Below are 23,454 nucleotides of genomic sequence, written 5' to 3'. Positions count from 1 at the left end.
TTAATTTTTAGAGAGAAATAAATTTTATGTATTAAGATGTCCTTTTATAAGTTAATTTAAAATAAATCATTGTTACCGTCACGTTTATAAAACCATAGACCTAAAACTATTTTAGTTTTTATAGCATCTTGAAAATAATAATAATAATAGAATACTATTGGGGTCCATATATAATTTTATGAAGTAGAGGGGCGTAAAGTGCATATGGACATTCTTCTTGGGTGCAAGTGTAATTAGCATTCCTATGTATAACTAGCAATTTTGCAATACGAGAAACCAAAGAAAATTTCACTTTCACCTAGCTGGGTCGCGCTGCCTCAATCAAGCCCCTCCGGTCCTCTGGTTTGGATTCGATTTGTTAATTTGTTTCGGCTTTCTGAACCGAAGCCTATAAAAAGGCTTTGAGAAGGCTTCTCTGCCTCGGTACGCTCTCTTCATCTCCCAGTATTTCCGCTTCGATTAGATTAGGGCTTAGTATTTCCCAGTAATTTGCGATTCCCATTCTTACTTGGGAGAATCCGGTCGGTTGAATCAAGAAATTGTCATGTTTGAACCGAATTATGGATGTTTCGCTTTTGTCTTGTGGATTCGTGGCGTGAGTTCGTTCATGCGATGACACATGCGTGTTTTGTCGCTAAGTCCTGAACTTGGCGAGGTTTCTACGTTTCGTTCTTTGCCGCCCTCGCGGAAATTTCTTTCAAGAAAATTGAATGGAAAATGTTTATTGGGAGAAACTTTTAACGAGAATAAAATCAACCCTCTAATTTCCTTTTGCGGTGATTGTTTACCTACAACACGCGAATGTTGTTGCTACTGGGATGGTTTGAATTAGAAATTGTGAAATTTGTACTGGCATTAATGGAGACTTGTTGCAAAATCTTGTTTAACTAAAGCCAGGATATAGGTCAATGCTCTGGGTGTTAAATATTTTCTTCTGTAATTAAATATAAAACAAAGCTTATTTTGTGGGGACCCAATTTGTTTTCTATTCTCTTCTGCTCCCAACTTATTCTTCAATCGAATGCGTATTGTATTATAGTCAATCCATTAATGGTTTTTAAGTGGTTTCACAGGAATTACAAGTAATATGGCGTGATTTATTTTTCTTTTACATCATTGCCTGTCATGGCATCAGTTGCTTACAACTTGAATCCTGCTTTTTTTAGCACGCATTTTCGGAGGCAGGAGGCTTGTAATTGCTGCTGTTGTTGGAGGGAGGTCTCTTACCAGAATCAAACGTTGGTAACTAATCTGGTTCTTTAAAAAGTTTGTATGAGATTTCAGTAGTTAAAACATGAAGCGCAAGCGTGGGAATAAGAAAGGCAAGTCAAAAAAACCCCCTGTGAGGGTATTAAATGAGCCAGCCAAAAATGTCACCAGCCTAAATACAGAAGATAATTCTGGTTTTGGTGATATTGACAATGATGACTTTGACTCTGGAATGGAGGCTGAGACACCATCTTCAACTGGAACTGATCAGCCAGAGAAACTTGCAAGTATAAATTCTGAGAGGTTAATTGATAAGCCTGGTGGAAAATTGGTTTATGGGCGGGTTAAAGTGAAAATCAAGGCCTCAAAAACTTTAGACTCTCAGCTTACCTCTTCAGATGCTCCTACACAAAGTGATACTGACAAGAGTACCCAGCAGGTGGGTCTAGAAAAGCATGTAGTTGTTAGTGAGAAAATGGAAGACAGTGCCAATTCATTGCTGGATACAAATACAACTATTGCTGCGAACCCATCCAAGAAAGCTGGGAGCATAAAAATTAAGTCAAGGGGCTTTGGTTCTTCAGGTATTAATCCATGTAGTAATGCGGTGCCGCTGCAGACTGAGCACACACCCCCAAAAGATCCTGACTTACTTCATCAAGATCCTCGCTATGATGAGCAAGAATTGAATGCTGCCCTGGAGGTATCATGAGAATGTACCTTTGTTCTATTAATGCTCTTAATTTGATTTCTGTTTGCATGCTTACATATGTATTGAGATATTTCTTTTGTTCCTAAATAGGTAATTAAAAAGGTTATGAAAATGGATGCTGCTGAGCCATTCAATGCTCCGGTGAATCCTATTGCATTGGGAATACCTGTGAGTATGAAGTGTTTTATACATTATGTGGAAGGGGCGTGCTTTTGGCTTTTATTTCCAATTTGATATAGTCTCTCTCATCATGCCTTTTGTGAATTCGTCTGGGAGGAAAAAGATTTTCACATTTGGCACAATCCTTGGCATCATTGAAAATTTGTTTAAATTGCATTTCTTATGGGCTACCTAAATGGCATTTTTGAGGAAGTATAGAGCCTGTTCAGTTGTAGAAAACATTTTCTTTTTCTCAACTCCAATTTTGTATTGAATGATTGAATCTCCCATTTGAGAATAGAAAAATCAATTTCTAATTTTTCAACTTTATACTATGAATTGGAAAACATCATTTTTTATGTTTTCTAAATTTTCTGAAAATGAATGCTATGGCTTTTTGAATCATAAAATTTTAAGACATGTTCAGTTGTAAAATACTAAAATTAGAGTTAAGAACTAGAAAATGTTTTCCAAAACTGAATAGGGTCATAATCTCTTGAATTCATAATCTCTTGAAATTTCTTAGCAATTAGCTTCTGGTTGCTACTTCTATTTTGGATTGGGGTACATTGGTATTTTGTAAAGAGTTGAGTACTGTTTATTTTGAATGACATTTATGCCATCACTTCTTAGTATCATTTTGAGATCTTGTTCATTCTTTCTCTTATTGTCTCTATCTTTGTTCAAACATAAAAACAAGTTGTTTGGAATTTTCAAAGGTCTTGCCATTTCTGATGCTGGTTGAAATCATTGAAGCAAGTACATGAGCTTTTTTGGATTTTTTTTTATTTGCTAGTTTTTTTATGTATGTAAGCTATGCCAAATTGTTTGATATGCTCATTTTATATGGCTAATACTGTTTTCCTTCTCATGATCTGGCCACCAGGATTACTTTGACATCATTGATACACCTATGGACTTTGGGACAATATGCAGCAATCTTGAAAGTGGTGTTAAATACCTGAATTCAGAAGATGTCTTTAAGGATGTGCAGTATATATGGGAAAATTGTTATAAGTATAACAATAAAGGTGATTATGTTGTTGAGCTCATGAAGCGTGTGAAGAAGAACTTCACGAAGTATTGGATGTCAGCTGGGTTGCACTCTGATCAAACACAAGGCATTAGCGGTGAGGGTTTCATGGTCATGCTGTCCCTTTGTTATTGCATTATTTTTTTCATGATCCAATCTCATATTAGTAGTTTACTGGGGAAGTCTTAGGTATGTTACTTAATCTCATTAACCCAATAGTTACATTCAGCTAGAACTTTTGAGGGAGGGCCCCTAGTGTTACAAGTGGCACTAGAGTCAAGCTAGGACCACTACCAAGTAGGTGCCAACCTAGAAAGTTTTTAATTTGACTTGGGTTAGAATGCGATATAGGATTTTTGGCTTAGCGAGCACATCCAAAATTAAAGGAGAGGAGTTTGTCACAACCTAATCTCGCATTGGTAGTCTACTGGGAGGTTTTGATATATTACTTAGTGATGTAGAACAAGGAGTAGAATTGAATTTACTAAGTTGCAGAGAGAGAATCCTGAGAGAAGAAAGGTAGAATAAATATGAAACACAGCCTAAAGTGACTGGTTCTTTAGCCAAGCAGGGGCCAGCATCTGGTTAAGCATCCAGGAATGAGGAAGACAATTCTTCTGATAGTTAAACTGCTGAAAAAAATTAACCCTAGGGAAAATATTATAACTGTTCAAAAAGTCCTCCTAACTTGACCCACAAGGATTTGGGATTAGTTTACTAATTCTTTTGGGCTAGACACCTTCTACTATTCCTAGTCCCATAAGGAGAACATGGGATTTAAGATAAGGCCCTAAAAAACCATAACAACATAGTTTGAACCCAAATAAAATAACATGACCAGAAAGCTGTGAAGATAATAAATATGCAAAATAACAAAAATAACCCTGCTAATAATATATTTTTTTTATTGCTCCTGTGTCACTTAGTCCCATGAATCCAAGAGTTGCCTCTAGCAAGTGCTTTTGGGGAGGCTCATGTTGTTGCAATTTTAATGTTAAATTGGTTATAGCTTTGTTGATTTCACTCTCATATTTGAACAATGGATTGGAATTTGGAGTTCTATACAAAATTTAGTTCCTTGTCATAAGCATTTTTAGGTCTTTTGGCAGTGCACTTCCTGTCATAAACAAAACAACTTTTACCTGTCTAGGTTCTTTTGTATTTTTATTTAGACACAGACATAGAGGAATGCATGATTGATACATTTGCTACATTCAAAAGCATGAAGACGGTTTCATAAATATATGTATTTTTGGTTGAAAGTGTAAAGTGCGTTACTCTTTCTCCCATTGTTTAGGTAAGCATCTCTCCAGTTTACAGAATTTATAATGGAATGTTAGGTTCTCGACCTGACCACTGAATTCTCCTTGAGGAGAATTAGGGTTTGGTTTTAGGAAAGAAAGAAAGAAAGAAAGAATGAGAGAGAGAGAGAGAGAGAGAGAGAGTGAACAGAGAGATTTGGGAGAGAACAAAGTGTAGCACCCCCTCTCCTGGAGTAGCAGAGGTGCTACTAAAAAAATATATATAAAAGAATAAAATAAATCTCACAACAAATCTGAAAATCTGGAGTCATCAAATTTTTTCTAAACTGATCACATCATAACTGAAAAACACCTCAAACTGTAATATAACATAGATCTGAACTGTGTGGATTCAACATAAACTAAAACAATGATCACTAGTCCTCGAGGGACATATATCTAACTGATACTAGTGACTAAGGGAACCCCTCAACTGAAAATAATAAATACTCCAAAAATCTTTGGACACAAGAATAACTCCCAGAAATCTTTTGATTTTGAGCGGCTCCCCGTACACACTCTACTGATCGGCACTGCTAGGCCCAACGTCTGAAACTCCCTTGCTAGGACTTGAAATGGTGAAGAATACAAGGTGAGCTACAAGGCTCAACAAGTAATAACATGAAATTAAATAGTAGTTGAGTCAAGGAACATCGATACTCATCAAATACTAATTGTTCTTGCATTGAGGGATTATTAATCAATTGTATGGTTGCACATATATGATAAGTATCGATGCACATAAACTGTATAGTGTAGGTAAGCAACTTCGGCCCTTAGGCCCACATAATCTGAAATACATACTTGCCTGAAACGAAACCTGCAACCATAAAAACTGTAAACACATACTGTAGGTCTTGTGCCTCTAGCACCTAGTCATCACCAAGAGAGAAAAACTGAAACTGAATTGTGGGCCTTGTGCCCCTGCACTGAAACTGAAACTAAAACATACGGGATCCCCGCGAACTAAGCCATCTCGCGCGTATACTGCAATGCAATGCACATATACATGCTCACACATAATATGAAGTGCTCTACATAAAGTCATGCTTCATGCTATATATGCACATAATATCATACATGTCGTATAACAAAGCAAGGCACACAATATAACCATCATCAAACTATTAGATTGTATAACTCTTAGGATTCTTGATTAGTGGCATAAGCATAAGAGATTTATCATATTCTAATATGAGATTCAATATTCATGAATATTTAACCTTGCATTCAAATAAAAACTTGCATTCGGATATACTTAGGACCACATTCGAATATCGTATGGAGCATTCGGATGTGAGGATTTTAGATACAAGGGTATTCGAATATCATATGCTAGCATTCAGATGCATGGCTCACACATTCGGATATAATTCAAGTCATTCGGATGTGGGAATGCTATGTATGTGAGAGCTATTCGGATGTCATAACCATATCCGGATATCATCAAGGACATATTTGGATATCTCACAAGGGTATTCGGATGGATTAAGGCAAGCATTAGGATGTGCAATATATATTCAGATGCTACAAACCTCATGCATAAGGAGTATTCAGATATCATCAATGTGTATTTGGATATGAAGATCACTAATATTCGGATGGGTACACCTGCATTCGAATATAGGACTCAAGATTGAGAGGTGGTATTCAGATATATATATATATATATATATGATGCTATTCGGATATCACACACAAAAAAACTTTATACATATTCGAATGTCCAAGCCCTCATTCGGAGATAACACACAAGTATGTCTCATACTTATTTAGATATCATTAACAAGCATTCGGATATCATAGACAATATCTGGAAAACATGTTCGGATATCAACTCACATTCAAATACAACCCTATCAATGCTACACCATTATGAAGAAACTTGGGGAGATCAAAACCCAACTGATATGAAACAACATTTAAGATGATACAACAATCACTTTGGGAGAAATCGTTAGAAGAAAAATATGGGACTTGCCCAATCAAATGAGGGAGATAAACTCACTGGAGACACACACACACACATATATATCTATTGAACTGTGCTTGAATCTAAGAATGAAGAACTTCCCTGATATTTCTTGACTGGACTCAACAAGTGCAACGCAAACTCTCCTATGGAGATCCTCACAGTGGCTGCAACTTCTTGAACTCTCTTCTTCTTGTGGTGTGAGGAAAATATGGGTTATATGGGTATATATATATAGGAAAAATCCTGGACGCCTGTAAGTCCTTATCCTTTAATAACTTAAAAATTTTCAAACTCTATCACCTAATCTTCACGCACCAAATTATCTTCAAATCTCCCCTTTTTCTAGTTATCTTCCAATTTATTATTTCCTAAGTATCCCTCCTATTTTAATTCTTATATTGCCCATATATATATTTTTTTCACATTAAATATTTACTTGCAAAAATCCTTTTTAACCCAAAAATTCAAAATGCAATAAATAAATCTCAATAAAATCTAGGCCCTCTTACGAGTCATTACACAAAGAGATAGAATGAATTGAGAATTTTATTATGAATTCATGGATGCCTCCTTATTGAGAGGGAAAGGCCCTCATATAGGTCCATCCTCATAGGCGGTTCAATTGTTACAACCACCTTCAATCGTATCAACTACTGCTAACAACTTCTAGTTACACTACCCTCTACTTGTTACAACCTCTAACTTCCTTAACCACTGTAGGGTCCTGACATGGAAAACAAATCATAGAATAGCTAAGAATATTTTTTAACATTTGAGGATAATTTACTTATCAACAATTGTTCTTTTTGAAAGAATAAAAGGGTGACACCCTTGAGTTGAGGGTTGGGCAATCTAGGAATTTGGATGAAATTTCAAGAAAGAGGATGGAAGTTGAGGAAGAAACAGATAGAACGAGAGAGAGAGAGAGAAAGAACGAGAAAGAAAATTAGAGAGAGGGATTGAGAGGGAACAGAGTGAAAGAGTTATGTTATTCCAAAAACTGCTTTAACTCTTCTACAACAGCCTTCTTAAAGGCTACTCTTTTTAGTTAGATAGCTAATTGTCAACTGAAGGAGTTGTAACTGTTCTAACTATTCTACCACCTGTCTGCAACCGCCTATAACCACTTAACCTCTTGTTGTTACAATTGGCTACCAGAACTCCCCCCATTGTCTAATCTACCCTTGGGTCGTAACAATTCCCCTCCCCGATGAGAAAATTCTTGTCCCCAACCCCAAGAATTTATAGCGACGGGCTACGGTTCAACCAATCCCTACTTTCAATACTTACTGCCTCCTTCTCTCCTTCTTTCTCCTTTGCTTTTCCCCTTTTGAGTAATATAAGTGTAGCGGTGTTCACAGCCTTTGAATGTTCCTTCTCCACCTCAACCCTTTCTTCAAACTCAACGACCTGTATAGAATGCAGCTGTGACTCCTGAGCCCCTTTCTGTAATAGTTTCTGCAACTCCTCCCTGGTGATCACCTTACACTCACCGGTTTCTTCATGGAAAACGACCTCTTCTTCTTCTTCTTCCTCCTTTTCATCTAGTCCTTCCATGTTCAATAGCAATCTTTTGCATTGGTGGCCTAGATGGAAGTTGTCTCTACATTTATAGCATGATCCTAGTTGCCTCCTTTGCTCTGGCATAGGATTTTTGACTATATTAAGGTTAGAGTTAACCTTGGGATTTCCTTCCAATTGCCGACTGGTGGGAGGATTATTACTCAACGACATTCTGTGCCTTTTAAAGATTGCTTCTAGAGTAAGCTCCTGTAACTTTGCCTTCTTATCGGCTTGTTTCGTCGTTATAGGCATCATCATCTTAATCATAGGTCTCAACTCATCTTTTAATCCACTAATGAAACTGGACACAAAGTATGGTTCACTTAGGCTCGGTTGAGAGGTCCACAACAATGCTCTCAGTTCCTCAACCTGCATTTGGTATTCTATCACCGAACCCTCTTGCCTTAGCTTGTTAAATTCTTTGACTACATCTACCATACTCTTTTCTGCAAACCGGTCACATAATTCCTCTCGAAAATTCCGCCCAACTAGACTTACCACCCTTGGCTTGTGTCCAACCTTGATACCATGAGTCAGCCATATCGTTGAGATAGGCTGCTTCCAAGGTAACCTTCTGCTCCTCATTAATACAATAGAATTGAAAAAATCTTTAGTGGATCCACCACCATGGTTTCACACCCCCAAACACTGGAATTTCCAGTCGGGGCATAGGCGTATGTACAGTAGTTTGGGAAGGAGTTCCTTTTACTTGATTGCCTTGCTCCAAAGCAGGCTGATCTTCTGCTTCCGGCCCTTCATCAAGTCTAGGAAGAATGTCATCTCAGGTTAAGATTTGGTCATAACTCGTTCTTCGGGGAAAATCAAGTGGTAGATGGAATTGGGGTAGTGCGGCTAGCATGTTAAACATGTTGTTGATCTTCTAACCATATTGTTCCATCATCTCCTTGTTCTTCTCCAGTTCTCACACACTTTCCCTGATGGCCACAATATCCTCCCGGTTCTAGATCATAGCTTCTTGGGTCTGGGACATGCCAAATTCCAGCTTCTCCATCCTTGATTCCAATTGCTTCATTTGGGTCCCTTAAGCCATTCTTTGATCAAATCGGGAACTTGGTCTTGATCGCCTTCCTTGCTTTGAGCTGCTGCCATCCGCCAATTGTTGCCCTTGCTTTTGAGTTGCACCTTAAGACCGCCGAAGATCGCCAGCTTTGATACGAAATTGTCACACCCTCGAGTTGGGCAATCTGGAAATTTGGGTGAAATTTCAAGAAAGAGGATGGAAGTTGAGGAAGAAACAGATAGAATGAGAGAGAGAGAGAGAGAGAGAGAGAGAGAGAGAGAGAAAAATTAAAGGGATTGAGAGGGAAGAGAGTGAGAGAGTTATGTTATTCCAAAAACTGCTTTAACTCTTCAACAACCACCTTCTTAAAGGCTACTCCTTTCAGTTAGATAGCTAACTGTCAGCTGAAGGAGTTGTAACTGTTCTAACTATTCTACCACCTGTCTGCAACCGCCTATAACCACTTAACCTCTTGTTGTTACAGTTGGTTACAAGAATTCCCCCCAATGTCTAATCTACCCCTGGGCCGTAACAAAAGGCTACTTGAACACTGAAAGATGGAACTAGAAATTGTTTCTCTATATTTGAATACTAGCATAATTTAGAAAAGTATGGTCTGCAAACTGTTTTTACTTTAATTGATGAAAATATGAATTCAGATTATTTTTTGCCTTCATAGTTGCTTATTCTTCTTCTTCTATATTCTTCTTCTTCTTATGATTCAAATAACTATTGTAATTCAATTAATGCCCTCCTGTTTCCTTGAATTGGTATTATATGCATATTAAGGTTCTGAAGATCATGGTTATTTTCTTAAAAATTTTATTACTATATATTTGCATGTGAATAAACAGCACTGCAGAACCATAAAAAAGTAAATAATGCAATTAGCTTTTATATGCCAGGAACTGATAGCAAAAAAATGATGAACCAAGAAAAAAGAAACAAAACATAAACTCAAGAGGAAGATTTGAAAAGTATTATTGTTGTGGTTAAAGGAGTTAAAAAACTTTTTGACAACTAGGACCCAATTTCTTATATGTCTTCCGATATTTGAATTTCCCTTTTTGATGAAATTGTCTGCCAACTACCTTGATAGGTAATTCAAATTTCTCACTCTTTGTGATCTGCATACTACGATTATTTGCCTAACTAGCTTGTTGTTTGCTCCTAATATGTTGACATGGGTGATTATTGGGATCATTAGCTATGCATGTCATGTTAAAAATATATGTATTCTTTACTTAAAATATGGACATCTTGTGTTATTGACAGCAAGATTTTTTCTTATTAGGTGTAGAAAGCATTCAGTTCAAGGATGTTGCACCTACCAGCGGTGTAAAGATTCAGTTGAAAAGTGGTCACTATAAACATAAGATACGGAAGCGACAAGGGTATGTCTTGCCTCTTTTATGTAATTTATTCTGAGCTGTAGGTGAGGTTTCTTTCATTTGACCACTCAAGAAATTATGTTCCAAATGATGTAAGATCCATGGAGAAATTAAACTGGGGCAGGTTTTCCATAAGTTGGTGAAAGTTGATAATCAGCTTTTATCATGTCCTCTCAGCATTACTAGTAATTGCAGCCAGGCCATTCTGGTTTTCCCTGTCACTCTTGTGCATGTACATAATGTTGAGAACTCCATATCTTTGGCTTTTATGTGTTGTGCCTAGAGCACTTTGTCTTACAGTATTACTGGTTTTGAAGTATTTCAAACCTTTTTATGCAATTTCTGCCTTTCGTGGTTAAGGAAATTGATATACTGCAATGTGCTTGAATGGGATCATTGATTTTTATGAACATTAGGTGGTAGGAATAAGTGTGGACACATCTTATGAACTGCCAAAAGGAGTAAAGAGAAAAAAACACGGAGGAAAGGAGAAGAGAGTTAAGAATGGAAAGAGGGAATATGGCGCTCAATGTTTGGGTGACATGAAGAGAAATACTTGATGTAATGAGAAGATGGATAAGATGAAGTAAAGGATGACCCAGCTAATCGAGCCTTGAGAAGTTGCATAAGGGAAAGGAATTGTCCCTGGATGAGTTTTGTGGGGATGATAGTATTTGGGAAGTTCTCTCTCTCCATGTCTCTCTTTTATTCTTTGCTTCAAACCCCACCCAATGGGAGCAAGGCTTTTGATTGCTGTTGTTGCTGCTGTTATAAAACAACAGGAGAGGGAAAAACCAAACAATAGCCATGGTAAACTGTAGTGGCAGCACTACTCGGAAAAACATGTGATAGCAGTGGAAACAACAATAGACAAAGAAAACATGGCAACTATAGAAGAATATGATTAATTGCAGTAGAAAGAAGCTGCAGCAGAGACAAGCAGTAGCAAAACGGGACAGGAATGATGTAATAGATCAGGAAAGAGAAGCAGTGAGGGAAAGAAAACCACCACAGAGAGTTAGAGAGATGTTCCAGTAGGGAAGAAAAGAGATGTAACTGGTAAGAGAGAAAGTATTTGGACAATCATGGAATAAGGAAATGTAGAGAAAGATAGGGCAAAGATTGAGATGGCAAAGATACACCTGTAAAAAAGATTGAAGAGAGAGAGAGAGGGGGGGGGGGGGGGGGGAGGAGAAGCAACACACTTCAAAATATTTAAATTTTTATTAATTCTCAAACCATGTTATGTCCATTTGGGCTACTTTGTAAGCCTTAACACTTGAATAACATGTAATTTCTTTACAAACTGGCTTCTTAAGTCCATCTTCGGAATCCCTCAAAAAACAAAAAATAAGATGTAGCACCATAATTTAAAAAAACCTCCCTATTAAAATCTAATTACTTCACTATCAACTTCATGAATGTTGGACCAGCTAGAATGCATCAAGCATGGGGGAGAGATAGAGAAAAGCAGCATAAGCTTATATATCTAATCTGAGTTTATTTCATCGTAGGAAGTAGATTTTGTTTTTTAAAGATAAAGATGCTGGAAACCATTGTGTAATGGTTCCTACAGGTAGATTGAATTTCAAACCTGTAATGGTTTAGCTATAATGGTCAGTACAGCTGTTACTGATGCGTAGTGGTTATTATTGCTGTCATGGTGGTCTGTTTTGCTCCTGAATGTTTTTGCTCAAACCAACTCACTTTGCAGAACTACATACAACCATGGAATCTACAAACAATTCTCAAATTGTCAAGGTTGAAAAGTTTTAATCTGGATTATCTCTGAAGATTCAATGATCTGAAAATACATCTGTATATATAGATATATAAAGCTCAACCTATAGCATTTAAATCACATTAATTACATTAAATTATACCAACATTATTTACATTTATTTACATCGTTACAATTACTAAATTAAATTGAAATAATTTATATAAGTGTTGTTTCATTTTTTTCATTCTCGTTATCTGAAGGAATTTGTAGGCTTAAAGAATTAAAAGGATTTTATAAGTTTGATCAACTAAAAAATTATGTAAGAAACATTAAACAAATAGATAAAAGGATAAATGTCATAAATTAATGTAGTAAAGTAATAAAACTCTAATAAATCAAGTATAAATTAATATTCATCTTAGTTTTCCTATTAGTTACATTAAATTTATTTAAATTAATGTCTTTTTTTATTTCCATTATTGAAAGAAATTTTTATTAAATCACATTGAAGCTATTAAATGATCGAAAGAAATTTGTAGGGCTTGAACAAATTTAAAGGAATTTGTGAAGTTTTATAAATTTTAAAATTATTTAAAGGACTTTAAATGAATAAATAAATTGAGCTTTGAAAGACATTGGTTCAAATTATTAGATCTAAGAAATTACATTAAAATGAATTTTTTTTAATTTTCTCTTTTTTATTATTAAAATGAATTTATTGTGTTAAAATAAATTCAAAAGAATTTTAATGTTTTATGAATGTAATAAATTTATTTAAATCAAAAAGTAATGACTACTTTTATTTTATGAGCTTTCAAACTAGATAATTGTTTTTTTCCTTTAAGAGATTTTCAAATATATAAAATATTACACTCAATACTTATTACTATTTTAAAATTTTGGCTTTAATTTCAAAAAAATAATTTATTAACAATAACATGTTTAAATTACATTTTCATATTATAAATTTTTTTAATATAATTTTCTATAAAAATAATTGATATATTTAAATTTGCACTTCATGTGGGCTCATTAGCTAGTGTATATATATGTCCCATTTTTAGGGAAATTACTAGTTGTGAACTTGATGCTAACATAGCGGGTGTTTGAATGATGAACTTTCACATTGAAAAGATTTCCTATGGATTTTTTTACATCTAAGGATATTCTAATTTGATATCATTTTTTTTTTTTTGGTTGAATAAAAGTGGAAGGTGGGGCAACCAGGGTAGCAACTGCCTTTGAGTGAGACAAAGAAGGCCTTTTCTTGCTAGGAAGTGTCCAGTTGAGCCATAGCTACTGTTGGGAAGGTGAGCCTGTCACCCTGGCCCCATTGCAATGCGTAGGGTCAAGCGCTGCATCACCACTCATTTTAGCCTATGGGTCTAGGTCATCCTGCATTCAAGATGCTTTTAAGGTTCCAACTTAGACCTAGGAGACACAGGAGAACTCCCAAACTGCTGGGCTACCACCATGTTGGTGATATCAAATTGATTTAGCCCAAGAAACATAGAAGGATGGGTGGGTCCTGCAAGGGGGAAAATTTTTCTATATAATATTATGGATTCCAAATAAGATTTAGAATTTTTTTGCTTAATCACATGTTATTTAGAATTTATTTATGGTTTTTGTAAGGGCATACTCCCCCCCCCCCCCCCCCCCACAAGCCAAACACACACACAAAAGATAAATGTTGCCCTCTGGCCCCCACAGAAGAGAAAATGCATCAAACAGTACCACAATAAAGGAGAAGAATGTGCGCAAGGAAGAGAATAATAGAACAATCAATAGAGAAACAAAGAAAAACCTGCATATGAGAGGGTAATAGAATCTGCATATATATATATAGGAGAGGGAGAGGAGAGGAAGAAAATAAATGAGATAGAAACAGATATTACTCAGAGAGGAAGACTAGAGGTGAATGGAGAGAGTAGATTTGAAGGAGAGAACATAGGAGAAGTGATAGATTGGATTTTATTTTAACTCACCCCCTCCCTTTTAGCCATACTGTTGCATCTTTATAGGCTATACATAATCTCAAAAATTCACAGAAGCCTCTTGAAACACAGCCCATTCATTGGATATCTAATATGGCCTCAATAGAAGTATGAGGAAAATGCAAAATGACGACATTTTCAAAACGCTTCTAAGCCTAAAAAGACAACCAACATTATTTCTTCAAAGTGCAATATCATCTTGGTTTCATCTCATTCTCATCCTTCCTAAAGATTTAAGAAGTCACAGCTTGCTGTTATTTATAATATTGAAATACTTGTTTTGAGTAAATTATATTTAGATTACTTCTTGTTCATTGTGTTTAATTTTGATTTCTTTTCCTTAGCACTTCGATAGCATGTCATATTTTCTTCTGAATTTTGTGATCTTTGTCCACATCTTTGTCAGGGTTCTCAGATTAAAACAATTATCTTCTACTTCTGGTCAAACTGTGCTCGAAGTGATTATTATGGAAACTAATGAACTTGTTAGTTCTGTTTATACTTTCCAAGCTGTACGTTTGTATTAAGTGGCTCAGTTTCTTTCTAATTGAGTTTAACTTGTAATTTTAAATCTGAAATCTAGTTGAATTTATAAGATTTATTTATTGATGTTTACATTTATTTTCTTCAATTATTGTTTTATGTTAAATACATCAGAATTTTGTAGTATGGTTTTTTAGAACAAAAAGTTCCTGCAACTTTAGGATAAATTACACTTGGCACCCTTGAGGTTTCACTAAGTTTATGACATGGATCCCCCCCCTCATTCTGGAAATTACACTGACCTTCCCTCAGTCAAATATTTGTTAAGAAATCATAACTTTATAAAACTGCAGGGGCACTCCATGTAACGTAAATTTAACCTTGAGGGTAATGATATTAGCTTTTAAGCAATAGGGGTAATTAGTGTAATTTTTGTGAAGTGACGAGTACTCCTTGTATTTATACTAAATCCCAAGGGTGCCAAGTGTAATTTACCCTCAATGTTGTACTTACAAGTATTTATTTTGTTAGATCATTTAAGTTATCATTTGTTCATTTACGTCAACAGAGTTAAAAAGCACAAGGATGACTGTCTGTGTGCTATATGTGTTATGATGCGTCGGAGGCAGGAGCGAGAGGCGAGCGCTCAAATTGAAGACCAGATAGGGACTCCTAGCATTCATCTCACCCAAGAGGTGAAGCCCGAGGTATATTGAAATCTCTCTCCTGTTGATTCAAAGTTTTCTTTAGTAATTTGTGGATTTTCTTGGTAGGATTTTAGTGGCCCAAGCACTTAGTTGTTGAGGAGAAATTGATTCAATTCGAAGCATTTTCCCTATAATTATTGTCTTCCCTAAAAGGAAAAGTAGTAGTCAGATCTCATAATTTACGATCAATTCATTCAATATTTCCTTAATTTGAATTATCAAAAGAAAAATTTAGGACGATTTAGCTATTCTAAAGATGTGAATTAGGCAATTTGGAATTCACTCATTTATAAATTAGATGTCAATGATGAAGAAGCTGATCTTGTCCTCATTGTCGGGCAAGATCAAATCAACTTGATTGTTATTTGATTACCTTTTCTTTCTAAAACAAGTTTGTATCTTCTAGAAGATAGATTGCTGTAACTTTCTATAGTTTGTCGTATCCTAAATTGTATAGGTTTTCAAATTCAGATTTGGAAACTTTCTTATTCTGTTTTTTAGAAACTTCCTAGTTTAGCATGAAGCCTTGTATATAATTCCATCTATCACTTCAAAGGAAAATAATATTGAAAACACTTTCATGTCTTTCTTGACATGATATCAGAGCCATAGGATTATAGTCACCGTTCTTTGTGACTATTGTGGCCTTCATCAATCTTCTTCATAAGACAATATGTCCAATACTCATAACCCTATGCTGGATTTGGCCGATTCTAGCAATACAACAGAGATTCTGTTTGTTGGAACAAATAGTGGAGGCTTAGGGGGAGAATTGAAGAATCTTCAAGCAGTTTATCGGTTGAACGGTAAGAACAACTTGAAGTGGTCCCAACTAATCTGCATGTTCCTAAAGGGAAAAGGGAAGCTAAGCCATCTTTTGGGAATCGGTCCTAAGGAGGGAGATCCCACGTTTGTAGCAAGGGATGAGGAAGATTTCCTGGTGATGTCCTGGCTATGGAACTCCATGGTCCCAAAGATTAGCAATACCGTGATGTTCCTAACAACAACCAAGGATATTTGGGAGGCAGTAAAGCTTACCTATTCCATGGTTCATGATGCAGCACAAATCTATGAGATAAGGACTAAAGTGGTAGCCATGAAGCAAGGTACAATGTCCATTACAGAACATGCAAACCTGTTGCAGACCCTATGATAGGAATTGGACCATTTCCAATGCCTGAAGATGATGTGCAGTGAAGATGTTGCATTACAGAAGAGGTTTGTGGAGAAGGAGAGGACATATGACTTCCTAGTCCGCCTCAATATGGAGTTTGACGCGGTAAGAGTACAAATCCTTGGTAAGGAGGATTTACCTTCTTTAAATAAAATTATTTCTATAGTTTGTGTAGAAGAAGGAAGAATGGGAGTTATGTTGGAGAATTCCCGAATAGAAAGCCCTACCCTGGTGTCTCAGAAGGCTCCTAATTAGAGTAAAAGACATAGAGAGGAGAAGAAGGTTGTGGATAGGGATTCCTTATGGCGTATCTACTGCAAAAAGCCCCAGCACACCATAGAAAAATATTGGAAGCTCCATGGAAAGCCATCCAAAGAAGGACAACTGAGGGGGCCAAGGGCAAGGACAAGTGTGCATGGCCAACAACCACCAACAACCTAAGTAGAAGGGTCAAGAATAGGGAGATGCCTTGGAGCTTAACAAGGCTGAGATTGAAAAGTTGAGATGTTTTTTGGAATCTCTTGACAAGAGGGCTGAGAAAGGTACCTACTCTCTTGCATTCATAGGTATTTCTTCCCCTTCTTTTACTCTACATGCTTCAAAAATTGTTCACCCTAATTCTTGGATCCTAGACTTTAGAGCTACGGATCACATGACTCCTTTCTCCCATCTTTTCATCACCTATAGTCCTTGTTCAAGCTCCAGAAAAATTACAATGGCAAATGGTTCTTTAACCACTGTTGCTGGTCAAGGGGATGTTCTTCTTAATGAACATCTCACCCTACAAAAATGTTCTTCATGTTCCTAAATTATTCACTAACCTCATCTCTATCCAAAAACTCATCTTGGACACTAATTGTAGTATTATTTTTCATTCAACTTTCTATGAGATTTAGGAATAGGGGATGAAGAAGATGATTGGGCTGGCTAGAGCTAGGGCCAGACTTCACTACCTTGAGAAACCGGATAAGCAGGACAAAAAGGAGAAAGTTCGCCTTGTGTCATGCCTAGCTCAGTCTAACAAAGATCAATTGTGGTTGCACCATTATTGACTCGATCACCCTTCTTTTTTGACTCTTAGGATGATGTTTCCAGATTTATCTAAGGGCCTAGATGTTAGAAATTTTCATTGTGTTGTATATGAATTTGCAAAGCACAAGAGAGTGTCCTTTCCTCCATCTAATAAAAGAGTTAATCTTCATTTCTCTCTAATTCATAGTGATGTTTAGGTCCTTTCAATTGTTCCCAATATTTTTGGGCATGTTGGTTTGTTATTTTTGTGGATGATTACACAAGGGTAGTGTGGCTATATCTGTTGAAAACTAAATCTGAGGTGGGCCACATTTTTCCTATATTCTACAACATGATTAAGAATCAGTTTAGGGTAGAAATAAAAAGATTTAGGTCTGATAATGCCAAGGATTTCTTCAACCAATCTCTATCTGTTTTCTTTCAACAAAAAGGCATCATTCATCCTCAATAGAATGGAGTGGCTGAGAGGAAGAATGACCACCTCCTAGTTGTTACCAGAGCACTTATATTCCACTATAATGTTCCTAAATATTATTGGGGAGAAGCAGCTCTAACAACTACTTTCCTTATCAACAGTTTGCCCACACAAACTCTTAAATCTCTAGCCCAATTCAACTTCTAACCAAGCACTTTCCTGATGTTCATGTTTCTAGTTGTTGGAAACCTAAGGTGTTTGGGTGTGTATCATTTGCTCATGTCCCCACTGCTAACAGAGGTAAATTAGACCCTCATGCTCTAAAGTGTATATTCATGGGATACTCTACTCAAAAAAGCTATCAGTGCTATCACCCTCATTTCAAGAAATTCTTTATGTCAACCGATGTAACCTTTGTAGAGAATATCCCCTATTTTGGCCATCCTAATCCTTAGGGAGAGAGTCCATTTTTGATTGATAAGGATCAGTTTCCTACTCTTCATGATCCTGATATATCATCTTGCTCTCTCCCATCAACTATTCCAAAGGATTCATCGGGTATGACACTAGAGGAGCCTTCACCAGATACTCCTCGTCCACTGCAGGTTTTCTCAAGGGGAAAAAGGCTAGCTCCTTCCCCTATGCAAGCTTCGACATCTAATTCAATTCCCAATCCTGCTACTGCCAACCCTGACAACTCTGACAACCCTCCTGACAACTCACCAGGTAATTCAGTTGTTGAACCTTTAATACCTGATGATGAGCCTATTGAACCTACTAAACCCATACCTGAAACAAAAAGCTCTAAGTGTGATCTTGATTGGCCTATTGCACTTAGAAATGGTACTATAACTTGCACCAAACATCCCTTACACTTGTTCTTATCCTATTCCAAATTATCATCCCCACACAAAGCCTTTCTCATCAGTCTTCATACCATTCCTATTCCCAAAACTTTTTCTGAAGCAATAGAGAATAAGAATTGGAAGAATGCCATGGAGGCTAAGATGGCAACCCTAGAAAAGAACCAAACATGAGAGCTTGTTTAGTTGCCTAAAGGGAAACACCCAGTGGGATGTAAGTGGGTTTATATAATGAGATATAAGTCTGATAGGTCATTGGACAAGTACAAAGTAAGGCTGATGGCTAAGGGGTACACACGAGTGTATGGGGTAAATTACCTAGATACATATATACCTTTATACAGTCAGGGTCCTTCTATCCTTGGCTATTAATCTAGGTTGGCCACTACAATAATATGATGTATAAAATGAATTTTTGCATAGGGATCTAGAAGAGAAGGTTTACATGAAATTACCACCAAGTTATAGCCCAACAACACAGGAGCAGGTAGTGTGCAAACTGAAAAAGGACCTATATGGATTAAAACAATCCCCAAGGGCCTAGTTTGGCTTGTTTACAAGAGTGACGCTTAGTATGGGGTATAGGCAAAGCCAAGGGGATCATATCCTATTCATCCACCACTCGGCCACAGGGGGAGTGACAGTGCTAATAGTATATGTGGATGACATTGTAGTCACCGACTATGATGAGGAAGGCATGAATAAGCTAAGGGAGTGTTTAATTAGTGAGTTTGAAATTAAAGACTTGGGGAGATTGAAGTATTTTTTTGGCATAGAAGTGACACATTCAAAAGAGGGAATTTTTATTTCTTAGCAAAAGTACATAGTAGACCTCCTAACTAAAATTGGAATGCCCGTAAGGCAATAGACACTCCCATTGAACCTAACCACTGGTTGGGGGAAGTTCTGGAAGATAGTGTGGTTGATAAGGCTCCTATCAAAGGCTGGTTGGAAGGCTAATTTATCTGGCTCATACAGTCAGACATTGCTTATGCAGTGGGTGTGGTTAACCAATTCATGCACAACCCAAAAGAGACTCACCTAAGGGCAGTGTATAAGATACTACACTGCTTGAAGGGAACACCTGGAAAATGTATTCTATTTAAGAAGGGAGAGACTATGTCACTTGAGCCTTACACGGATACTGATTATGCAAGATCCATTGTGGATAGGAGGTCCACATTAGGCTATTGCACTTTTTTAGAGGGTAATCTTGTGACATGGAGAAGCAAAAAATAAAGTGTAGTGGCTCGATCAAGTGTAAAAGTTGAATTTAAATCTATGGCTCTAGGGATGTGTGAGTTACTATCGCTAAAAATATTGTTGGATAATCCTAGGATCAAGTGGACAGCTCTTATGAGGCTCTACTATGATAATAAATCAGCAATAAGCATTACTCATAATCCAGTCCAGCATGACAAAACAAAGCATATTGAAGTGGATAGGCATTTCATTAAGGAGAAATTGGACAATGGCCTAATTTGTACCGCATATATCTCCTCAAGTGACCAATCGGCGGATGTGTTAACTAAAGGATTACCTGCAGTTGTATTTCACAGGTTGATTAACAAGATTGGAATGTATGACATCCACTTACAATCTTGATGGGGAGTGTCAACGATGAATGACTGATCTTGTCCTCATTCTCAGGCAAGATCAGATCAACTTGATTGTTATTTGATTACTTTTCTTTCTAAAACAGGAGTGTGTATCTTCTAGAAGATAGATTGTTGTAACTGTCTATAGTTTGTTGTATCCTAAATTGTATAGGTTTCCAAATTCAGATTTGGAAACTTTCTTATTCTGTTTTTTAGAAACTTCCTAGTTTAGCAAGAAGCCTTGTATATAATTCCATCTATCCCTTCAAAGGGAAATAATATTGAAAGCCCTTTCACATCTTTCTTGACAAATTCCATGTTTGACTATAAAATGAACATCTGGAAATTTCCATTGTTCTATGAAAATTTAATTTGTTTATTTCTCTTAAGCGAGTTGCGAGATTTAGAAGGGGAACAATCCTTTGAAGTCTATTCAAGTATGGAATTATTTGTTCTTAAATTCTTAGTTTGAACTAGTTAATTCGATGTAATGGTCCCAAAGATGTACAAGGTGTTTGGGCTGGTTCCCTAATGGGCCTAACCTTTATCCATGTGCATTTTATCCAACATGACCAGGAAACTGCTCTTATAATTTGTTGAGGTTTACCAGAACCCTTGAATGTCCCTCTGGACTTTGCTTAATGAGTTCCTTGCTACCCGGAATATAAAAATGTCATGAGAAGTAGCATGTCCACATTTTTTCATCATCGACTTTTTTCCTCTTTCATCTACAATATTGGTGGCATTCTTGAGGAGTGTGTTTTGACTTATATGATATATTAAGGAAGCATAATCCCATTTACAAAATTCAGTCACCATATTATTGTATATTTTTTGCCTTATAATTAACATTCCTGTTGTTCCTATCTGAAAGGAACCTTCGCCTGCAGAAAGTCCCTATGGTGAAGACACTTCATCGAATATGGATAATTCAGCAGGACCAGATGCAGCTTCGGACATGGAAGAAAAAGGAGAGGTTAGGTTGGAAGATACCAAACAGCTATATAGACCGGTACAGGAGAAGCTGGATGAGGAAAAGATAAGCGAAATGGAGACCCACACAAAAGGAGGTGAAATATCTGGACATTCACATCCTGGTGAAAGATCTGGAGAGGAGCATATTAGGAACTACACAACACATAATGTGGAGTCTAGTGGTGATATGCAGGTCGATACCCAGATAGAACATACATCCGTGCAGCATGATGATGGAACTGCAGCAGTTGAGCAACAGACGCCAAAGGTATGTGACTGTTTTCTGGCATTTTTTTCATAATCAAGTATATTCTCTACCAGGGACAAAAATCATAGGTTGCTAGCTTCTTATGATGCTCAGAATAATTTCCACAGTGGATGAGAGGAAAAACTTTTAACTGATAATAAAGCTGCCAAACTGTTGGAATAACCCATTTCAAGGATGGTTGCTAAAGTCACATGAGGAAATGAAGACAACCACATGGCCATTGTTTGCTCAAATTTCTGGATGTTAACTTGCACTTCTATGTTGTGGATGCTGGAAGAATGAAATTCGAAGTATACAAAATATTCAGAAGCTATACCATCTATGGAAATTAAAACTGTCCTACAGGAGGAGATTATAGGAAATATTAAACAGGATGGCTTCTTGATGAATAACTAAAGGCTTTTTGTTTTATTTTGATATAGGAAATATTATTGCATTTTCTCACACACCCAATTATAGGTCTAAAAGTTTTGTTATTGGTAACTAATTGTATTGGGTAGGCTCCTTCGTTTCTCACTATTAGCAATTGAAATGTGGCACTTCTAGTAAAGTTCTAGTGTTGCTAACGAGGAACTTTAATGTAGGACATAATATCACATTTGTAGGATGGCTTTTTTCTGGAGAAAAGACAGAGAAGTTACTTTTAGGGGAGTGCACCCTGGAACTTGCTAGAACTTACTTTTAATTGGTGTCTCTTGCAAGTCGGGTGCTTATTCTGCTTGTCTTCTTTGTGATCCAATTTCTTCTCTTGGAAATGAATCTATGATTTGCCTTGGACATGGAGCACATCCTGCCAAGATATTATCAAAATATAGTTTATGGCTTTTGCTAGCTTTCATTGTTGGAGAACAAAAGTAATTTGCTTGGAAGCCTGGGAAAGTTTGGTGTAGTTCTCTAAAGGTTCATATTGATGTCCTCATGATCTTGGATACAAAAGTGGAACAAACTACTAAAATTGATTCCTAAATATAGTAAAAATACTGATTTGGTAAAATTTTACAATTCTGATATTCTTAAGACATATATTTGTTAGTTTCAATTATGCCTTACCATGAATTGTAAGTGAAGTAAGGTGATCGCTGTTTTGTTGTCTTGTGGTTACAGGAGTTGTTAGAGAAGAAAAGGAAGGCAAAAATATTGGAGAACTTGCAGAGTATTGAAAATCCTAAGCTTTTGAAGTTATGTGGAACTCTTTTCCCTGACAATCCGAAATCTGTATGGAGTGGGCAGCATTCATTGGCTGGGCAGAGGGAAGATGGTCGAAGCAGTTCTATTCATGAAGCTATAAAGACATTCATGAAGTAGTTGGGTGTGGCTGTCTAGTTTCCCTAGAATTGTAGAGCGCAATCAGGGATATAACTTCTTCTTGTTGCTGGAAATAATCTGAGGGAACTTTCAGAATGTGGTTTTGGATTTTGTACAGCAGGAGATTAATGTTGGATTGGATTTGATGGCATTCATGTGCATCGGCTTTCTTGGTGAATATGTGCATGCATGCATGCAATCAATCAGATCCAGAAGCTCAAGTTTGGGGGATTTAATCATAATCTGAATATATCTATAGTTATCTAGTTACCCTATTTTGTGTATATGTACAGAAGTAGATCTCTGCATTAGTGGATAGTATTGCAGTTGGTTATTTTGAAGAATGTGTGTACATGTACGTCACATTGGAGAAAAAAAATTTGCTTTTTAAACCTATTCCTTCTTTTTTTTTAATCAAAAAATCCTTTCCCATAAATATCAAAAACATATAGAAAGAAGTACTCAAAAATGCAATTTTTTTTTTTTTTTTGGTTTTCTTTAAAGGGCCGAACCAAGGGGACATAAGTAACTAATCCTCAATCTGGGAAAC

General features: G+C 36.5%; 1 protein-coding gene across 1 annotated transcript; it reads left to right on the top strand.

Annotated features, from left to right (window-relative positions):
- The first annotated feature begins 278 nt into the window (after nt 1–278).
- Nucleotides 279–23,305, top strand: LOC127801802 (uncharacterized). Its single transcript, XM_052337212.1, has 8 exons — nt 279–423; nt 1,167–1,912; nt 2,012–2,089; nt 2,967–3,210; nt 10,268–10,367; nt 15,136–15,274; nt 21,231–21,599; nt 22,704–23,305. The coding sequence occupies exons 2-8, from the start codon at nt 1,295–1,297 to the stop codon at nt 22,902–22,904; spliced, it is 1,749 nt and encodes a 582-aa protein (XP_052193172.1). The 5' UTR covers nt 279–423; nt 1,167–1,294; the 3' UTR covers nt 22,905–23,305.
- The last annotated feature ends 149 nt before the right edge of the window (nt 23,306–23,454 follow it).

The sequence above is a fragment of the Diospyros lotus genome, chromosome 5 (assembly GCF_014633365.1).
Source record: "Diospyros lotus cultivar Yz01 chromosome 5, ASM1463336v1, whole genome shotgun sequence".
NCBI classification, from domain to species: domain Eukaryota; kingdom Viridiplantae; phylum Streptophyta; class Magnoliopsida; order Ericales; family Ebenaceae; genus Diospyros; species Diospyros lotus.
This window is presented reverse-complemented; position numbering and strand designations above follow the sequence as displayed.